Genomic DNA, 18,389 nt, shown 5'->3' with positions numbered 1-18,389 from the left:
ATCTTTCTGAGCAAACTCCAGTCCTGCTACCGGAAAGCAGTGGGAGAGGCCGGAGAGACCTCAGCCAGCTCCACCTAGAAAAGGGACACGTGGCACAGGCTGTTCAATGTCCCCCGGGGAGGGGAAGTGGGCCGGGAGAACAAAGGGAACAATGACACAACTGGACCCGAAGACAGCAAGGAGGGCAACAACAGGATCAGCAACATCAACAGCAACAAGGACTGTAAGTGAACTGAGAAGGGAAACCCCAAATTGGGGCTGGGCTAAGGAACTGTGATTGGGTTAGATAAGGGCAGAGTGTGGGCGTGCCCAGGCACAGGGGAGTGGGTGTGGTTATTGTAGTGGGTGCTCAGTTTTCTTAAGGTGGTTTTAAAAAGAAAAGGTGCAATGAAATCTATGATAGAGGAGATATATATATATATATATATATATACACACACACACACATACACCCCCCCCCCATAGATATAGATATAGTTTCATAGTTTGTAGGGTCGGAAGGGACCTGAGCAGATCATCTAGTCCGACCCCCTGCCATGGCAGGAAAGAGTACTGGGGTCAAACGACCCCAGCTAGATGTTCGTCTAACCTCCTCTTAAAAACCCCCAGGGTAGGAGCCTGCACCACTTCTCTTGGAAGTTGGTGCCAGATCCTAGCCACCCTGACCATGAAGTTGCGCTTCCTGATATCTAGCCTAACCCTACCCTCTGCCAGCTTGTGACCATTATTCCTGGTCACTCCTGGAGGTGCTCGGGGAAACAGTGACTCCCCCAATGCCTGCTGGTCCCCCCTGACTAGTTTGTAACAGGCCACAAGATCCCCCCTCAGCCTTCTCTTTTGGAGACTGAACAGGTTCAGGTCCCTCAGTCTCTCCTCATAGCCCCTGCCCTGCTGTCCCTGACCATGCGAGTGGCCTCCTCTGGACCCTCTCCATGCTGGCCATATCCCTCCTGAAGCGTGGCACCCAGAACTGGACGCAGTACTCCAGCTGCGGCCTGACCAGTGCCGCACAGAGGGGGAGGATCACCTCCTTGGACCTGCTCGAGATGCATCTGTGCATGCACGACAAGGTGCGGTTGGACTTCCTGACTGTATCCCCACACTGCCGGCCCATGTTCATCTTGAAGTCAATGATCACCCCCAGATCCCTTTCCGCCTCCGTGCTGACAAGAGGGGAGTTCCCCAACCTGTAGGTATGGTGCCGGTTGTTCCTCCCGAGGTACATCACCTTGCACTTGTCTGTGTTGAATCCCATCCTATTCTCATCCGCCCACCTTTGTAACCTGTCTAGGTCTGATTGTAGCCTGTTGCTTCCTTCTAGCATGCCCACATCCCCCCACATCTTAGTGTCATCAGCAAATTTGAACAGGGTGTTTTTTATCCCCTCCTCCAAGTCACTGATGAAGATGTTGAACAGCGCGGGCCTGAGGACCGAGCCCTGTGGGACCCCACTGCCAACATCCCTCCAGGTCGAAAATGATCCATCCACTACCACCCTCTGGGTGCAACCCTCCAGCCAGTTGGCGACCCATTTGACTGTGTGGGTGTCGACACCACAGCCCCCCAGTTTCTTAATGAGAACAGGGTGAGAGACAGTGTCGAAGGCCTTCCAAGAGTCCAGAAAGACTGGATCCACTGCTACCCCTGCATCTAATGATTTGGTGATCTGATCATAGAAGGCCACCAGGTTGGTCTGACAGGACCTGCTGCTAATGAACCCATGTTGGTTGCCCCTAAGCATGCAGTCCCCTGCTGGCCCCTCCTGGATGTGTGCCAGAATAATTTTCTCTTTGCAATAAGCACATGCAGAGCCAGACTGGGAAGCAGCTATGGCAGCTATTCCCCTTTAAGTGTGGCGGGGAGGAGAATGCAAGTAGGTAGACAAGCAGGGCATAAGCCCAATGATTTTACTGTGCCAGGACACAGGAAGTCAGAAGCAGGAGCCTGGCAATGCCCCCAACTTTGCACACCAGCACCATCTGCAAAAAGTAATGAGGAGCACATGCACTCCACAGGCTGGTACCAGAGTTCAGCTGCCATAGCAATCACAACTGTAGGCTTTAAAAAAATCCTAAGAAGACAGAAGCATAGGGAGTTCATTCAGCACCTGGGTCAGATTTAGGGGAAGGGGGTTATTCTGACTGCTGGAGAGCAGCATGGGAGGTGGGGAGGGGGACAGGGTCTCACCTGTCCCTGCTATCTGCACTCAAGCAGCAGCTACTATTGCTCTGGCTGCTGCTGTAGCAGCATGGGCTGGGGCTGGGGCTGCTGCCACGGGGAGACAGGCTCTCTGCACACCATCAGCAGCACCCCCCTGCTTGCAGAAGCTCCATTTCAGTGCTGGGGACTCACAAATCTCTTTCTGTAGCATCTACCACTTGGCGCCGCTACTCACCTGGTGTCCCAGCCACTCCTCTTGCCGGTCTTGTCACTGACCCGCACTGAATGTGGGTCCCCAAATTTGTGATCCTTACCCACCACAATCTCCTATTTAATCCCCTGTTCCTGTGAGCTTTTATCAATACATAGCTTCAAACCGCCTTTGTGTCTAATCAATAGCTGGATGGCTAATTGAGGACCCAGGATTGTCAAATACCTGCTGCTCTTCCCCAGTTCAATGTGCGGTGGTTCTGGGCACACATGCTTATGCTGCACTGAGAGCAATAAACTCCAATGCAAACTGTGCTGGAGTTTATTGCTACATGCTAATTGTACATGTAGATGTCCCCCAGAATGATCAAGAAGGATCCTGGGTAAATGAGAGTGATGGGCAAGTAGTAGAAGTTTGACTGGAAATAGCAGGGGTGAGTCCACAAGACAGTCGCTCTTTGGATATATATTCTCCCCTCTAGGAAGACAGGTGGTCAGCTGTGTTAGTTTGAAGTCAAGCAGAAGGCAGGGAAGGGTATCATCTGATGAAGTAGGCTGTCACATAGGAAAGCTTATGTTTCTCTAAAACATGCTGTAATGTACTGCCTTGCCCTATCTTTTCCCTTATGAGAAAGAACTGGTATTACATATGGCCTGCATTACCCTGAACAGTCACTGGATGTCAATGCTGCGCACAGAGTTGTGTGAGGATTAAGTAATAGTGGAGCTGGTTGGAAAACTGACTTACAGTAGTGGCTCTCAACATTTTTAAACTAAAGGCAACTGTACTAGCCCCAGCAGTATTACCTGGGATCCCAGGGGCCTCCAGGAATTGCAACCATGGCACTTCTGCAGTAATGACAACTCTTATGAAAAAAATCATGAGACTCTGGATAGCCAAATCAAATTGACTCATGATTTCGCGATAGAGAGATCAAATCTTAAGATTTTTTTCTTCTGGCTCAGGTAGAGAGTGCCAAGCTGGTAAGTCGGTGGAAGGTAGGGGGCAGGGTGGGGAGGGGGGAGTAGATCAAGGCCCCCGGGGCAGTGAGGGGTCAGATCAAGGCCCCCACAGTGAGGGAGGGAGTGGGGAATGGGCCGGGGTGAATGGGGCCCCAGGGCTGGGGCAAGACACGCAACAGAGCCATGGGTGACTATGTGTGTGTGTGTCCCACATTCCCAAGCCACAGCCCCCCCCAGCCCTGCAGCTGCCCCTCGCTCCTGACCCACACTACCCTGAATCCTGCCAGGGCATGCAGGGACCCCCCCTCCCCAGTCTCCAAACCCTACACACCCCCCCACAGACCCCTACACTTTCACAAATAACACCCCACCACACACACACACACTTCAAAAATAGCATCTCATGATGTAAATTCCAAATCTCTTGATTTTTAAGAGTTTGTCTCATGTTTTTTGACACAGTGGGGTTGGCAATACTGCTTCTGCAGCAGGGAGCCTGGTTGACAGCTGGAGTGAGCCTCTGGCTGGTCAAGCTTCAATTCTGGGTGGAGTGTACTGCTGCCACATGCACTGCCCTGCTCCTTTACAAAGTAGCAGCATGGGGAACACCTGCATGTGCAGCATGTGGCGCTGCAGACTCATTTGCAGCACTACATACCTCGTGTCCACACTCATCTAGATGCACACAGATTCTTATCTGAAACCATTGGGTTCATTTTGTGAATTTGTTTGCACGCCTACCAAAGCTACAGCAAAGGCTGGGGACTTTGATGGGTGTGCCAATGCTCCTGCTGGGGCCAAAACCAGAAGTTCCTGGATAGTGGGTCTTTCCCGTCTGCTCAAGGTCAGACTGATCATGATATTTGAGGCCAGGAGGGAATTTTAGTCCATGATCACACTGGTATGAACTGCGAGGTTTTTTACCTTTCTCTGTAGGAAGGGGTGTGCCCCTTGACCCCATATCTCTTCAGCATGGTGTTGACATTTCACAGAAGCAAGATGTTGGCTGCCATGGTTCCCCTGCTTTACCTGTGCCAGGTTAGGGTGGTATGCCTGTGGTGTGTTAGGGTTGATAGTAGTTTTATATAGAGTTTCGATGATGGATTGTGTAGGATGGTTCGGGTAGGGATGATCCTGCCTCAGGCAAGGGGCTGGGCTAGCTGACCCCTTTCCCTACTTCTCACTGATTCTGTGATGCTATTAATCTATTTCATATGAGGCCTTGCATTGTTGTGTGTCCTTGGGCGCAGCTGGGTGTGGGATGTTCCTTCATATTTCACATTTCTTGTGTTGTAGGTGGCAGCTGTATCCAGCTTTGCGGGAAGGAGTTAGCATTTGCTATGTGGTGCCATCGCAGAAGCCACAGCATCTTTCTGGGGAGCCTGAAATCGCTGTTGCCCGGATGAGGGGTAAAAGGGCCAGAAGACGTCAGTAGAGAACTGGACTGACCTGTAAGTACCCAGAGCAGCACAGTCAGGAGCAAAACTCAGCTGTCCCCATTGCAGCCCATTGGCATCCCCTAAATAGATGTAGAGGCATACTCCAGAGCCCACTGTTGTGTTTCTATAGTCCATGCATATTTGATCCAGGGAGGCAGTAGGTGAGTAAGGGCTTCTGCCAGCAGAGATGCAGGGATCTTTGTAAACTGCAGTCACAAGTCATCACACTAAAGTATTCATTGTTGTTAGAGTTGATAACTGGGGAGGTGATGGGTCCAGATGTTGGGACAGGTCTGTGGGGGAGGTGGAAGAACGAGAAATGCAAGATGCCCTCCTGTGTGTGTGGTTTTTGCCTCCCACTCTCTTTCTGCTGGAAATAAGTGTAAGCCCCTCCGGATCTTAAGTATATGCCACACAGATTCTGCATTGTTTATGAACTTTGCCAGGTACTTTTCATGTGTGTCTGCTTTGTTCTGTCTAGCAAATCCCTCTCAAGTTTTCCTGCAGGCCTCTGCCACTCCCCTACCACACACAGACCACCAGCAACCACAAATCACATATATTTTTTTCTCTTTCACATTCTCCCTGCTTTTTTGAATATCCCATTCCCTTAGTAAAGGTTTGCGGGGTGGGGGGGTGGAATAGGGGTTGCCAACCCTCCAGGATTGCCCTGAAGTTCTCCAGAAGCATGGCCGGTATGTGTCCTGGCAGCGGGAGTGGTGGAAGCCTGGTAGCAGTAAGATGGGACCTCCCACAGGAGGCACAGGAAGGGGTGGTGATCGTCAACCACGGGTCAGCGACCACCTGCAGGTGCTAGCAGTGGCCAACAGTCATTGTGGACCATCCACAGATGCCACCTGTGGTGTGGCAAGTGGCAACCGCCTGCAGATGCCACCAACAGTGTTGGTGGCACCTTTTTGCAGGGGGTGCACCGCCACGCTCAAGGGACTCACATGCACCAGCATGCACCCCCGTCCAGGAGCTGTATATACATCTCCAGCAGACTGCTGAGAGTCACCCAGGAGACAAATGATAAGGCATTCATTAAAATAAGTATTAAATTTTGCATCCAATTTATACAGTAGTCCAGTGGGTTTTTAAAATGGAATAGTAGTGTGCATTTGCCTTTTGGACATAATGTCTACTCACCGTAACCGGAACTGGTAAGTATGAGCATGCAGACATGTCTGTGTTGTGTTTGGTGCACACGCTGGCATTCCAGAAACCTCCCAGAATAGATTGAAACAGAGCTGGCATCCCTAGTGTGAAGTACCCGGAATCAGAAGGAAATGAATTTTAGCCAACCCCCAAAAAACTGCTCACAACACCAAATTGGACCACCCACCCAGCCACTTGCCAGCTGCCTCAGGACACTGCCTGGGATGTTACCAGTTTGCGGTTCCATTGGGTTGGATGCTGCACGCATCCTGGCACTTTACTTCCTATGTTGCCTTGGGCAAGTCATTCATCCTCTGTGTTCATCTCTGTGCTACACCCTGAGGGTGTTCAGCCTATATGACAAAAATTCAAGGTATTCAGTCATTAGTTACTTCTCTTGTATTGCTTCTGCTCCAAGTATTCTTGGGGAGTTTTTGAGGTGCATGCCTCAAATAACCCATCCCGAGTGATCGTCATGGGCCAATTTCAGAGTTTGAAAAGCGGGGTGCAGATGATGTGGTGCATCATCACATCTAACCCACCACATATTTTTTTCCAGTTAAAGAGAAATTAGGAGAATTACTAATAGGCAAGGGGACAGAGCTGTATTATTGAATTTAATATCAAAGCAAAACCAGATACAATTTTACTGGAATGTACATTAATTTACTAGGCAATATATCAAGTTAAAAATGCAACAAAGTAGGCAAAAATAGTTAAAAGACATTGTTTTATTAGTCCCGTAGTCATTATGGTTAAATGCACTTTTCTTAATCAGATTCCTAAAGCAAAATCTAGCCTTTTTGAGTATCTTGACAGCGTATCCCATCCTTCAGTATCAGTCATTGCCACACCTGACTTAATGTCTGCTGGAGTTAATATCTTTATATTACTCAAGGCATTTGAGTTAATGTTTTTAGCTAGAACTAAAAACAGTCTGAAGGGCTGTGAAATAAAACAGAGATGGTTCTAGGAATGGCTAACTGGCAGCAAATCACAGAAGGATAGCAAATCAGTTAAACATCAAGATCATTGAAAAGGAGACTGGGTCTTTAACACCCATGGACTGAAGAACACTTAGCAGGAATCAGGTGGATTATAATGAGGAACCAATTGACTCTGTCAGCATTGCCTGAATAGAAATGTTGCTGGCCCTCCCAGGCAGTTGGTATTAAGGTTTAATTGGAGCAGGAATCGGGGGGAAGGGAGGAGGGGCCTGCAACTGCACCACTCCCTGGATTTGCCCCAAGTGATGATGTCATGAGCACTTTGTTTCTGAAAACTCATCTAACATCTGGCCGGATAAAATGATATCACCAATTAAAAAAACGTTGCTTCTCTCTTGTTTTCTGATAGGTGGAAATGTCCCAGTCTTACTGCTGATTGGTCAGAGAATGGCAGAAGAGAGAGTACATGGACATGATACTAGTAAGTAATCAGTTTTTCCCTTCATGAAGAGGGATTTTTGAGAGGCCTAACAAAGTTGTAGAGAGACAACCCCAGTTTTGGTCTGCTTTTTATGAGAGGTAAAGAAGATATGGAAATCCATTCATCTACTTCAGGGTTTTCTTTTCCATTAGTTGTGTGTCTCCTACCCTGGGAGGACTGTAGGTCCAGCTGGAGATCTGGGGTAGTGAACAGGGAGTACCTTCTGCACCGTCTCTCCGACATGGTGTTGTGGCACTACGGAGGGCTCGGGGAAAAGCGAAGAGAAGGGCCAAGAGACAGGAAACCCTGGGTGGAGCAAATGAAAAGGTCAGGCTTATGCATGTCAGGGAGAGGCCAGAATAGAAAAGGCTGAAATAATTCCTCAGTTGGAGAAGAGGATGTGAGCCATCTCTGGACCCACAGATAAGACAATCATACAAGACAGTCATACTCGCCTGTAAGGGATTGCTGAAGAAGAGAAGAAGAATGAGCAGCTTCTTTTCTTCAGCTCTCGAAGCATAGGATGAAGAGGTCAGTCAGCAAAGTGAGAATATGGAAAATTCAAAATAGGTCAAAGGAACATACTTTTTCCCTCTCTGTGGTGCCATTTAAATGGCAGAACCACCAGTGCTTTGAGCATTGATACAGGCAGCAAGAATATTCAGAGTGAAATCCATGCAAAAAAAATGTTGGCAAGGATATTATGTCTGACACTTTAATGGTTTTGAACTGGTCTCTAGCTTTTGCAGACCAAGATCAGCCCTCCAGCTGGTATATGACACACTCTTTCTTGGCCTGTGCATTTTAGAATAAACCTTTTTGTAGTGTTATGTCAAGCTATTAGTTAAACTTCCACAATGCCTTGCTAGTTAGGATAAGGGCCAAAAGGCTTAGCTAAACTCTGTAGGCATGTCTATATGTACATTAATGCGCTGTAATTATGGTGCATTACATTTCGTACCTGTAAGAGGTACTCAATGCACTGTAATCAGCACTACTGCACAGTAGTGCTGGTGCATGTCTTTTAGGTGACACTAATGCACAGTAAATGAATTCTGCTGCACATTAATATATTAGCACAGCTTTTGCCATGATGCAGCACTGCACAGTACAATTTAGTCTACTGAGCTTTTAGCATCTTGTGTAGATGCTCCCTGTGTGAGCTTTAGTCTTGATTCTGTTTGACACCCTACATGGGGTGTGTATCTGGTGTAGACTGAACCCTCTGTCCACTGATATGTTATGGTCAGCCTAGGCAAATATTGATTTCTCTGAGTCCCTCCTGCCTGTTCTTTTTTTTCTTTTCAGATGCATTTATTAATTGCCTATTGCTCTCTACAGCACAGATTCTTCTCTTGGAATGACTTCATACAGGGTCACCAGCAGGGCTTGAACCAAGGACTTCTAGAGCTACAGTACAAGTCTCTTACTCTGCAAACTGAAGAAGTAACTTCTTCAGCAGGTGGCAGCAATAGACTGCACTCTTCCATGCAATAGCTAGTAAAAAGACCAAAGCACCCATTTTTGGCAAGTGTCATTAGCCAAGCCTCATGAAAGAAGCTTATTCAAAATATATGAACTGGGCAAAAATTAGTGAAATATTCTTGTAGTGACTTCATGTGAGCTTATCAGTAAAGGTCAAATTTTGGCTGTTCAGCACCAGATTATACATTCTGCATTGCTTCATGAGCTGGTAGTAACAGGTGTTGGTTTTGTTCTGAGCCACTGGAGGGGGTGATGTGATATACAAGTTGCCAAATGTGTAACTCTAGTTCTTCAATATAGGACAGGATGCCTTGTCACAAAACATTAAGGACCCAGGATCTGGAGACACTGAGTAGGGGGAATGTATTAATTATCTTATGTTGCAGCAGGCCCTGCATGGAAGAATTAATTGACCATTGTGAGTGAGAGTCTGGGTTTTTTTTGTGACAGGTGGCGAGATAGAGTCAACACTGCCTTCTCAGGTGACAACAGAACATCAGAGGAGAGCTTCCCGTAAATACTTATTTTGTTATTTATTAGGCATATCACTTAAAGATGATAATTGAGCTTCCCTGTGCTGAGTTTTGGAGAGAGAGACACCAGGCACATTTACATGTGCGCTGTAATGTGCATTAGATTATTTTAATGTGCATTAAAGCATCACAAAACAACCATGGGGTATTTATACACAAATGTTTATCTGCTCCAACATGCTGGGAATCTGGCAACATAGAGCAGACATGGTTAATCAAGTCTGTGGAGCACACAAACTGACATGTCTGGAGCTGTGTCACATTCATTACTCTAAATGGCGAAATGTGTCATAGCACTAGGAAAATGGTGGTGGTGCACTTTGAAACTAAAACACCTTCAATGTATTTTAGTTCAAAAGCGCATCACCACCGTTTTCTCACTGCTGATGCACATTTCACTGTTTATTAGGACTGTGCAAAATTTTGCTGGCTGTTTTGATTCAATGCTGTTTTAACTCATTTTGAGCTCAAAACAGTGACAATGAATCAAAACAAAGGACTTCAAAGCAGCCTCAAAACAAAACAAGGCTAGTCGAAACATTTTGAAAGTTTCACAATGATTCAAGTTTTGAAGCAGCCAGCAGCCAGGTGGTGGGAGACGGGGAAACCAGGGCTGAGCTCCCAGAAGCAGCCGGAAGAGCAGCCCTGGTTCTCCCCATCTCCTGCCACCAGGCTGCAAGAAGCTGCTCACAGCGCAGGGGAAGGGAACTGAGCCTGGGCTCAGTTCCCTCCCAAGCGCTGCGATCAGGCTGGAGAAAGGAACTGAGCCCAATCGCTCAGTTCCCCTCCCCAGCCCTATGATTGGGATGGGGATGGAAACTCAGCCCAGCTGGGTTGAGTTCCATCCCCGTGCTATATCGGGCTGGGGATGGGAAGTCAGCCCATCCACAGCCCAATCTAGCATGGGGGATGGGAAGTCAGCCCAGCTGGGTTGAGTTCCCAACACCAGCCCGACCATCGTGTTGGGAAAACGAACAAGAAAATGTTTATTGAACCAAATACAAATTCAATCAATTTTCTTTTGGTTAAAAAAAGTTGATGGGACAACTTTGACCTTTTTAAGATGAAATACTGTAAAAGGCCCTGGATTATTTCCAAGCATTTGGCACCTGCCCCTGGAAAATCTGGCTACTTTCTAAGGCATCACTGACTGAACATCTGAAAATTCGGTGAGTCTAAAATAAGTAGTCACTTCTGAAAATCCTGAATATGAACTGAGACCAGGAATAGCTTTGTCTTCATCTCAGGCAGTAAGAATAGTACTAACCAATACCCAGCTCTTTCATTGTGCTCTTTATCAGCTAATCTCAAAAAGTATCTGTATTGTCGCCCTTCAGAGGAGAAACTTAGGTACAAAGCGGTGGCATTTCAGGAATCCTTGGCTCAGTCACTGAAGACGATTTGACAGTGAGCCTTCCAACAAAATAGCAACATTTATGTCCATAAATTGCAGCTGGTCTAGTCTTCAGTGACATTTGTGTGCCTTCATTAAAGATCAGCCCACCCTCCCCCCACAGACAAACACACATGCACACACACAGAATTCTGGTAGTACCTAAATCAATGCCCACTACCGTCACCTCCTGAGGTGGAGGGAAGCCCCACTGCTCTGCAGGAAGATGCAGAGGCAGGTGGGTGGGAGGAAGGAGCCACCACTGCCACCACTGCTGCCACCAGGGTGAAGGGACCTACCACCACCTTAGGTGGAGGAAAGCCCCACTGCTCTGCAGAAGAGGCAAAGGTAGAGGTGGAGGCAAGCAGGTGAGGGGAGGGAGGAGCCACCACTGCCACTTCAGGCAGAGGGAAGCTCTGCTGCTTTGCAAGAGGAGGTGGAGGTGGGAAGGTGGGGAAGAGAGGGACACCACCGCCACCTCCTTAGGGGGAGGGAAGCCCTTCTGCTCTGTGGGAAGAGGCAGAGGCAGGCAGGGGGAGGGAGCCACCGCTGCTTGCACTGCCACTGCCTCAGGTGGAGGGAAGCCCCACTGTTCCATGGAAGGAGGCGGAGGTGGGCAGGCAGACAGGCAGGAAGGAGCTGCCGCTGGAAGGAAGCTAAATATGCTTCTGTGACAGGAGGCACGTGCAACCCTCATGATCTGGGGGTGGCTGATACATCTCTTATGCACATGATTTTCTTTCATGTCTCTCTTCTAGATTTCAGCCTAAAGTGCCTAAAAGAGAAAAGTGTCCCCATTGCAGCTATTGTCCTCATCACAGTTCTGATCATCATCATCATTGCATTGGCTAGTGAGTAAAGACCTATCTGGAAACACTGTGCATACCAAGATGGCAGACTCCTATGTTAACTGTCTCACAGTTGTAGCTTTGGCTGAGCATTGCAACTTGTGCCTGAAGCAGCAAATGAGGTACTGGCAGTATCTCAATAAGGCTTATGATATAGAAGCAACACGTTATTTATAGGAGCTTATATAAAGAATTTCTTCTAGTAAAGAACAAACAGTCTCACAACTTGCCTGGGCTAAGGTCTGGGGACTAATCTTGTCATAAACTAAGTCCTCCTGAAAACTTAGAGTGTCCCGAAAGTGTGGTGTCCCTGGAGACAGTGTGGGTGAGGCAGCAGACACCAGAAAGTTCCTCCAGCCTGCTGCCTCATTCATCCTATCTCTTGGGATGCCACACTTCCCTAGATGCTTTGGGCATTAGGGCTGTGCAAAGCTTTGGGCCCTGATTTGATTCAGCAGATTTTTGGCCTGATTCAGTGGTGAAATCTCTAACTCTGAATCGAATCAGAGGACCCTTTAATCTCTCTGAATCAATTTGGAGAGATTTGGAAAGCTTCGGTGATTCGGACATAGAGATAGCTTTAAATGTTTTTTCTACATACCTCGAGGTACCAGGCGGCTTATAAATGCTGTGATGCTGGGGCTTATGGAGTGTCTCATGGAAGCATGGGGGTGCTCAACTGGTGTGTTTGGCAGCAGACCCCGAAGTGGACCAGAAGCACTTCTGGTCCACGTCTGGATCCACCAGAGAGTGTGCAGGGGGCCCCCCTGTGCCTCCCTGGCTCAACGACTGGTGCCTCCTGGGTCTGGGGGGGGCACCGTGGCCAATTGCTGAGCCAGGAAGGACAAGGGGGGCCCCCCACACACTCCCTGGTGGATCTGGAAGTGGACCGGAAGTACTTGCAGTCCACCTCTGGGTTCGCTGCTGATCATGTGGGGCGCCCCCCAGTGCTCCTGTGGGATTCTCCATCTTCCCCAGCATCACAACAATCATGAGCCATGCCTGGTACCTCAAGGTATGTGGAAAAAAACATTTAAAGTAGTATATGTGTCCAAATCACTGATTCTCTGAATCAAGATCTAATCTTCAGATTCGGATTCAGCCAAATCAAATCAGGGACAGAATCTGAATCCAAATCGAATGGGGCCTATTTCGCACTCCCCTACTGGGCATGTCTACATGTACATTTACGCTGGCTTAAATTCACTGCGCAGTAAATTAGTGTGCAGTAAGCAGGAATAGGCTGCCATCTACACGTTAAAGTGCATTAGCACTGTGTATGGACTGACTTGGGTGTAAAGTTAGTCCCAAGTCAGTCCACACACCCAGTGTTACTGTGCAGTAAGTTGCCTGCATGTGCATTACTGCACAGTGACTAATCAGGTGTAAATTTGATGCCTGCATGATGCAGGCATCAAATTTATTACCAAGTCAGCATAAGTTACCATATTTACTGCATAGTACAGGCAGGCACATGTATATACATGCCTGTACTGTGCAGTAATTTTGGTTACTGCACAGTAAATGTACACATGTAGACACACTCTGTTTTCCCAGGAGGACTTAGTCAGTGTCACATAGCTCTGGAAAACTTGTTTTTTCTACAGTCTGTCTTCCAAAAAGCAAGATGCACATTTTACATGGGGATGTGTCATATGCAGAAAAATACAGTAACCTATACCATATTACCAGTAAATTGAAATGTCTTTTTCCTTGCAGTTGGCAGCTAAGTAAGAAATGCCCTTTTAAGAGTCAAGTTAAAAAAAGAGAGCTGCTTTGTAACTTTAAATTAAGCTCTTAGCTGGGGGAGGGCCTGAGCTACAACAGGCCTGGAGATTCATTCTTAGTTGCTCCATTCTGATACTCGGGCAGAGACAGATTCTTGATTTACCTTGGTTCTTGGTGTAACTTGTGGCTAGGCCAGGCCCTGTGTGGTTCCCTGATAGAACTGAGTACAGCATCCCAGCAGCTTTATCTTACACACACTTTCCTCTAGGCCTGGGAAGCAAGGAATGTCGCACAGAATGCACTAGATACACTCACACTCTTGATCGCCCCATAACAAATAGCTCTTGGAGAGGGTGCCTGGATCCACCCACTGTGGCTGGCCAGTTGGGGGTGCTCCTGTGCTGAGCCACCCACCTCACTGTGCCTGTTCACCTTCCAGGCTCCAAGTGCCTCCCTGGGGGCGCCTCACGTCTGGCCAACCCCCTTTCTGGAGCACACCTACTAGCCCGGGGGTAATGCCACCACGACCCAGGGTCTGGATTGATCCTGGCTCTGTGCCACCTGGGAAACACAGGCCTAGTAGCCCTTGAGGGTACTTGACACACTTCAAGAACTTAGGGTGCTTTCCTTAGTCTGAAGCACAAATAATTGTCTCCCTTAGTCAGCTGAACCAAGGAGACCCCAGGGCATAATCTAGCCCCTCTCCTTTGCACTAGGTACAAAGGAGATCTTTATTGGTTACAAGGAGTAGTTTTGGAATAGGGTACAGGGTAGAGCAATATCAGAGAAATCCCATAGAGCAAACTGGCATGGCTGGGTAGTCTTTGATCATGTATTTGAGTTACTGCAAGCTAGATATCTAGTTAGATCTCAGGTGGCTTACTCACAAGTATCATCCAGAGGCAGGTGGAAATTCCCTCTGGAGGCAGGCAGATCATGAGTTTCAAGAGAGACAGCAAGTTTCAGATGGTCCAGCTCTTCTCTCTCTCAGTTTTCATCATGGCTACTGCCCCTCCTCCTGGGCACTCTTTAACTTATATAGATTTTATGACCTCATTTACCTGGTCCAATGGAGGCCAGCACCTGTTGGCTGCCAGCCAACCAATCTGAAATGCATCACTGGTCGCTGGGAATGCTAGCATTGCTCAGAACAATAGGGAGCCCAAGCTCCTCACGCAGGTATGTGATGCCTGCTCGCTGCTGATACCGCTTCTGGTGTCCACTGGTGGTTCCTGCTCACCACCCACCGACACTGCTGCCGGTGTCTGTGAGAGCTCCCTGCTCACCGCCAGTGCTGCCACCTACAGATGGTGCCTCCCCAGTCTTGGGAGGCACCAGTTGTTCATGCTGTACTCTGCCCTTTAACAGGTTGTGTTCTTATCTCTGGAGGGTCCTGGTTCAGTTCCCTGTGGCAGCCATCATGGAAACACCTGAAATAAACCCTGTTGGAGAGAGGACATTTTGCGGGTTTGTGGAGCGTTCATGCCAACGTGCCCAACCCCTCGTGATTTTTACCTCTGGCTGTGAAGTTAACATTTTTAAATTTTATTTTGGCCTTGCAATTTGGGCTGCCCCACCTGTCACAACATCATCATAACTGGCCATAACTTCACAGGGCTGAGAAAGTCATTTAAAGGTAAAAAGGGTGCTTTGGTCATGGCACCAACTTGACCCCAGCATCCTCTGCTCCTGTCTCCTGCAGGACCCTGGATGTGTAAGGAAGTGGTGGGTCCTAGTCCCTTCCCTAGTGGAGATTGCAGCTCAGATACAGGCACTATGAAGAGGTTGGTTCATGCCTTACCATTGTGTTTCTTCTCTGCTTTCAGAGAAAAAATATCCCCCTTGCCCATCTTGTCCGCCTTCTTGCACTGCTGCCTGCCCAGACGGATGGGTTGGATATCGAGGGAAATGTTTCTTCTTCTCAGAAACTAAAGAGTCCTGGAACTTGAGTCAAAGCCACTGCTCTTCACTTGGAGCCTCCCTGGGTGTGATTGATTCCCCAGCTGAACTGGTAAAGAAAAAAGACCTGCAGTGTTATTGTACCAGAGCCAGGGACATCCTAGCCCTAGAGTCTGCTATACCAGAACCAAAAACTCCCAGAAAGTCAAAAGTTGATCCTGGTTTTAGGGAAGCAAATTCCCTCTGGAACTTGTAGGAAAATGGAAACTTCTAGTGAGGACAAGAAATTTCTTCTGACATTTTTATTGAGAAAAAAAGTCGGTTCCACTCAAACATTCTCCTCTCGTTTCAACAACAAACGCTCATTCAATATTGGCAGGGCAGGAGAGTGGGCAGCAGAGCTGACTTCTGGCTTTTGGCATGCTGCACTTGGAAAAATTAAAACCCCTAAAAATAAATTAAATTCAATTAAAACTAAATTAAAATCAATAGCCTTAAAACCACCTCTCTGGAACAGATTACCTAGAGAGGTGGTAGACTCTCCATCCTTGGAGGTTTTAAAGGCCTGGCTCAACAAAACCTCGGAAAGATTTAGCTAGGGATAGTCCTGCTTTGAGCAGGGGGTTGGGCGAGATGCGACCTCCTGAGGTCCCTTCCAACCCTCCTTTTCTAGGATTCTATGAAATTTGGGAAATGCTTAAAAAGGGGAGAGCAGGTTTGACATTTTTTTAAAGCTTTTTCCCACAAATTTTCAGAAAATGAAAAATTATTTTCCCACTACAGAGAGCGAGAGAGTATTTAATAAAAATGTTTTTGCCCCATCTGCTCAGACAGTGAGCTCTTTGGGCAGAATCTGTCCCTTCCTCGGTGTTTGTACAACCCCCAGCACAAAAGGCCTGGTCTCAGTGGAGGGTACAGGGCACGACATTGCCCTGAAACGAAGCATGTAATGCATGTGATGTTTTCTTCCAGACATTCATGCAGCGTTACGTGGGCCCCCTTCACTACTGGATTGGCCTCCACAGGGAAACAAACCAGGCCTGGAGATGGACCAGTGGAAACATATTCAATGACCTGTACGTCTGCTCTTCTCCTTTGCTTTTTCAACATGAGCAAAGGTCTCTGTGAAAGCAAGGTCCTTTACTGCTGGAACTAAACCACGGTGCAGCCCCTAGCCCCTTCTGGGTTAACAGTAATGGCTGAAGTAGAGCTGGTGGGTGACCTGTGGCTAAATTCTTCCCCTCTGGAAACTGGTTTTGCCAAAAGTAAAACTACCTGAGAGGAGGAAATGCCATTTGACCAAACGTTTCCATCAGGGAAATTTAACTGAGCTTTTTGTTTCATGTCAACTCAAGTCAATCTTGGCTTGACCCAGGAACTGCAGTGTGCAGTCCTTCCGGCCCTGCTCCTCTTTATGGGACCTGGTCATCACCTGGCCACCCTGGATGCAGAGCTCTCTCATAAATTTGTTTTCCCCATCAAGTGACCGAGTGGCTGTAGTGCATCACAGGAGATGCAGCCAGGAACTAGGAGCTATAACTCCTGTGACACATGCCAGCAGCTCTGCAGTTGTTTTTTATCATTTTGGTGGGCTTTTTATCCTCCCCTTATGCCTTTCTTGGCATTTCAATTCTATAGAAATTTGAGATATGGAAAAAAAATCCTATCAATTTTGGAGGGAAGAGAGGTCAAAATGATGGAAATTTCATTTTGGGGAAGGCTCTATACACATCACCACCCTCTCATGGCATGCACAGGAGCAACTTACCCAAGTACAGGGGAGAGTCCCTGCTCCTGGGCAGATCCAGGATCCTGGTGAGGGGGTGCAATCACCCTCCTTCAGCTGTGTGACACATGGGCAGCAAGCTCTCTGAGCTCCCCGCCATATCAGTGCAGCTCCTGCCAGAGCCTCACATATGTTGTGAGCTCTGAGCATACTAGCTGATCATGCAGGCCCTGGCTGGAGCCCCTGTTTTCATGCAGCTCCCATAGGGCTGGCCATCATAGAAGACAGTTTGGTTGTCCCCTGTCCTCTATTGATATGAAGCTTGAAGAGAAAAATAGAGGACATAACGGCATTGGGTTTTGTATCAATAAAGGACAGAGGGCAAAGTAGCAGAAATCCAGAATGTCTTCTATGCTGGCCACCCTAGGAGTAGCTGGGGACACCCCTTCATCTCACCCCAAGGCAGAGGTGTGAACAGTCCCCCAGCAGGGAATTTGGGCTCAAACCCAGATGCTGAGTCCTAACTCCACTGCCCTGTGCTGTCACTCTGGATGTGGCTAGGAATGAATCTGATACAAGTTCTGCTGCTGCTCACTGCAGGTTTAAGATCATGGGGGAAGGACACTGCGCCTACATCAATAAGAACAATGTCAGCAGCGCCAGGTGTTCCTCAGAGAGACACTTCATCTGCAGCTGGCCAGATAATTGTGCCGGAAGGAAGATTTGAGGACAACACAGCATCCAATGTGACTTAAGGGACCTGTGCAGACTCTCCTGTAGGCTTGCAGTCTGCACCTGATCATCTCTGCTGGAGCATCCTACCTCTCTGACCACTGCTCCTACTTGATCCCTACTGACAGCCTGTAGCAGGTTGCCACCTGAGGGCCTCTCCAGCAAGGCTTTTGCCCCTTCCCTGACCATCTCTCAGCAAGCCTCAGTAATATCCAGTCTTTTGAACCCGCTGACCTTTGCTCCTTGGAGTGTGTCTTAGGATGCCCCATAATATACAGTCTTTTAACCAATAAAGCAAGTAAACAAAAACCTTTTTGTCCTGGACACCGGGAGGGGTCTGCTTTAGCTTCAGCATTCCCACCACACATTTTCCCATCTCTGATGCATCTCCTCCACATTTTTCTCTGGTTCTGCCTGCTGGGGTTTTTGATTCCCAGTGAGCCACTGGGAAGCCATCAGCCTTTACACAGCTGCAGCTCCTCAGCAAGGCTGACTGCCTCCTCTTAATGGGACAGGCCCCCTGTTACCCAGCCCTTTCTGACAAGTCATGGTTTATGGGCTCTAGTACAAGATGGGCATGTCTACCCATGCTATTAATGCACAGTAATAAGCTCTGGGCATGCCAGTTATGCTTGCACCCAGACCACAGCACACTGAGTCGGGTCAGAGCAGGGGTCAGCCTGTCAG

The 18,389-nt window shown here is 48.0% G+C and overlaps 1 protein-coding gene across 3 annotated transcripts; it reads left to right on the top strand.

Moving 5' to 3' along the window:
- The first annotated feature begins 113 nt into the window (after positions 1-113).
- On the top strand, positions 114-17,994 carry LOC149852852 (early activation antigen CD69-like). 3 transcript variants are annotated; one of them, XM_090028224.1, is made up of 8 exons: positions 114-223; positions 4,630-4,784; positions 7,287-7,358; positions 9,294-9,356; positions 11,528-11,620; positions 15,172-15,356; positions 16,217-16,320; positions 17,571-17,994. In XM_090028224.1, exons 3-8 carry the CDS (start codon positions 7,325-7,327, stop codon positions 17,695-17,697), a joined length of 606 nt encoding a protein of 201 aa, XP_089884350.1. In that variant the 5' UTR covers positions 114-223; positions 4,630-4,784; positions 7,287-7,324; the 3' UTR covers positions 17,698-17,994. The 3 variants fall into 3 exon arrangements, with proteins under 3 accessions (XP_089884350.1, XP_089884351.1, XP_089884352.1); XM_090028225.1 differs by lacking the exons at positions 114-223; positions 4,630-4,784 and having other exon boundaries at positions 7,303-7,358; positions 10,440-11,620; XM_090028226.1 differs by lacking the exons at positions 114-223; positions 4,630-4,784; positions 7,287-7,358 and having other exon boundaries at positions 7,386-9,356; positions 10,440-11,620.
- The last annotated feature ends 395 nt before the right edge of the window (positions 17,995-18,389 follow it).

This window comes from Crocodylus siamensis, chromosome 15 (genome assembly GCF_052110815.1).
Source record: "Crocodylus siamensis isolate JL-2025a chromosome 15, ASM5211081v1, whole genome shotgun sequence".
NCBI lineage: Eukaryota > Metazoa > Chordata > Crocodylia > Crocodylidae > Crocodylus > Crocodylus siamensis.
This window is presented reverse-complemented; position numbering and strand designations above follow the sequence as displayed.

What these genes read in the sequence shown, in the direction of transcription:
- LOC149852852 (XM_090028224.1), top strand. Translation starts at nt 7,325, where the DNA reads ATGGCAGAAGAGAGAGTACATGGACATGATACTA. An exon ending in AGTACATGGACATGATACTA is followed by an intron (nt 7,359 to 9,293) that starts GTAAGTAATCAG and finishes TTTTTGTGACAG; the next exon opens with GTGGCGAGATAGAGTCAACA. An exon ending in TTGATTCCCCAGCTGAACTG is followed by an intron (nt 15,357 to 16,216) that starts GTAAAGAAAAAA and finishes GTTTTCTTCCAG; the next exon opens with ACATTCATGCAGCGTTACGT.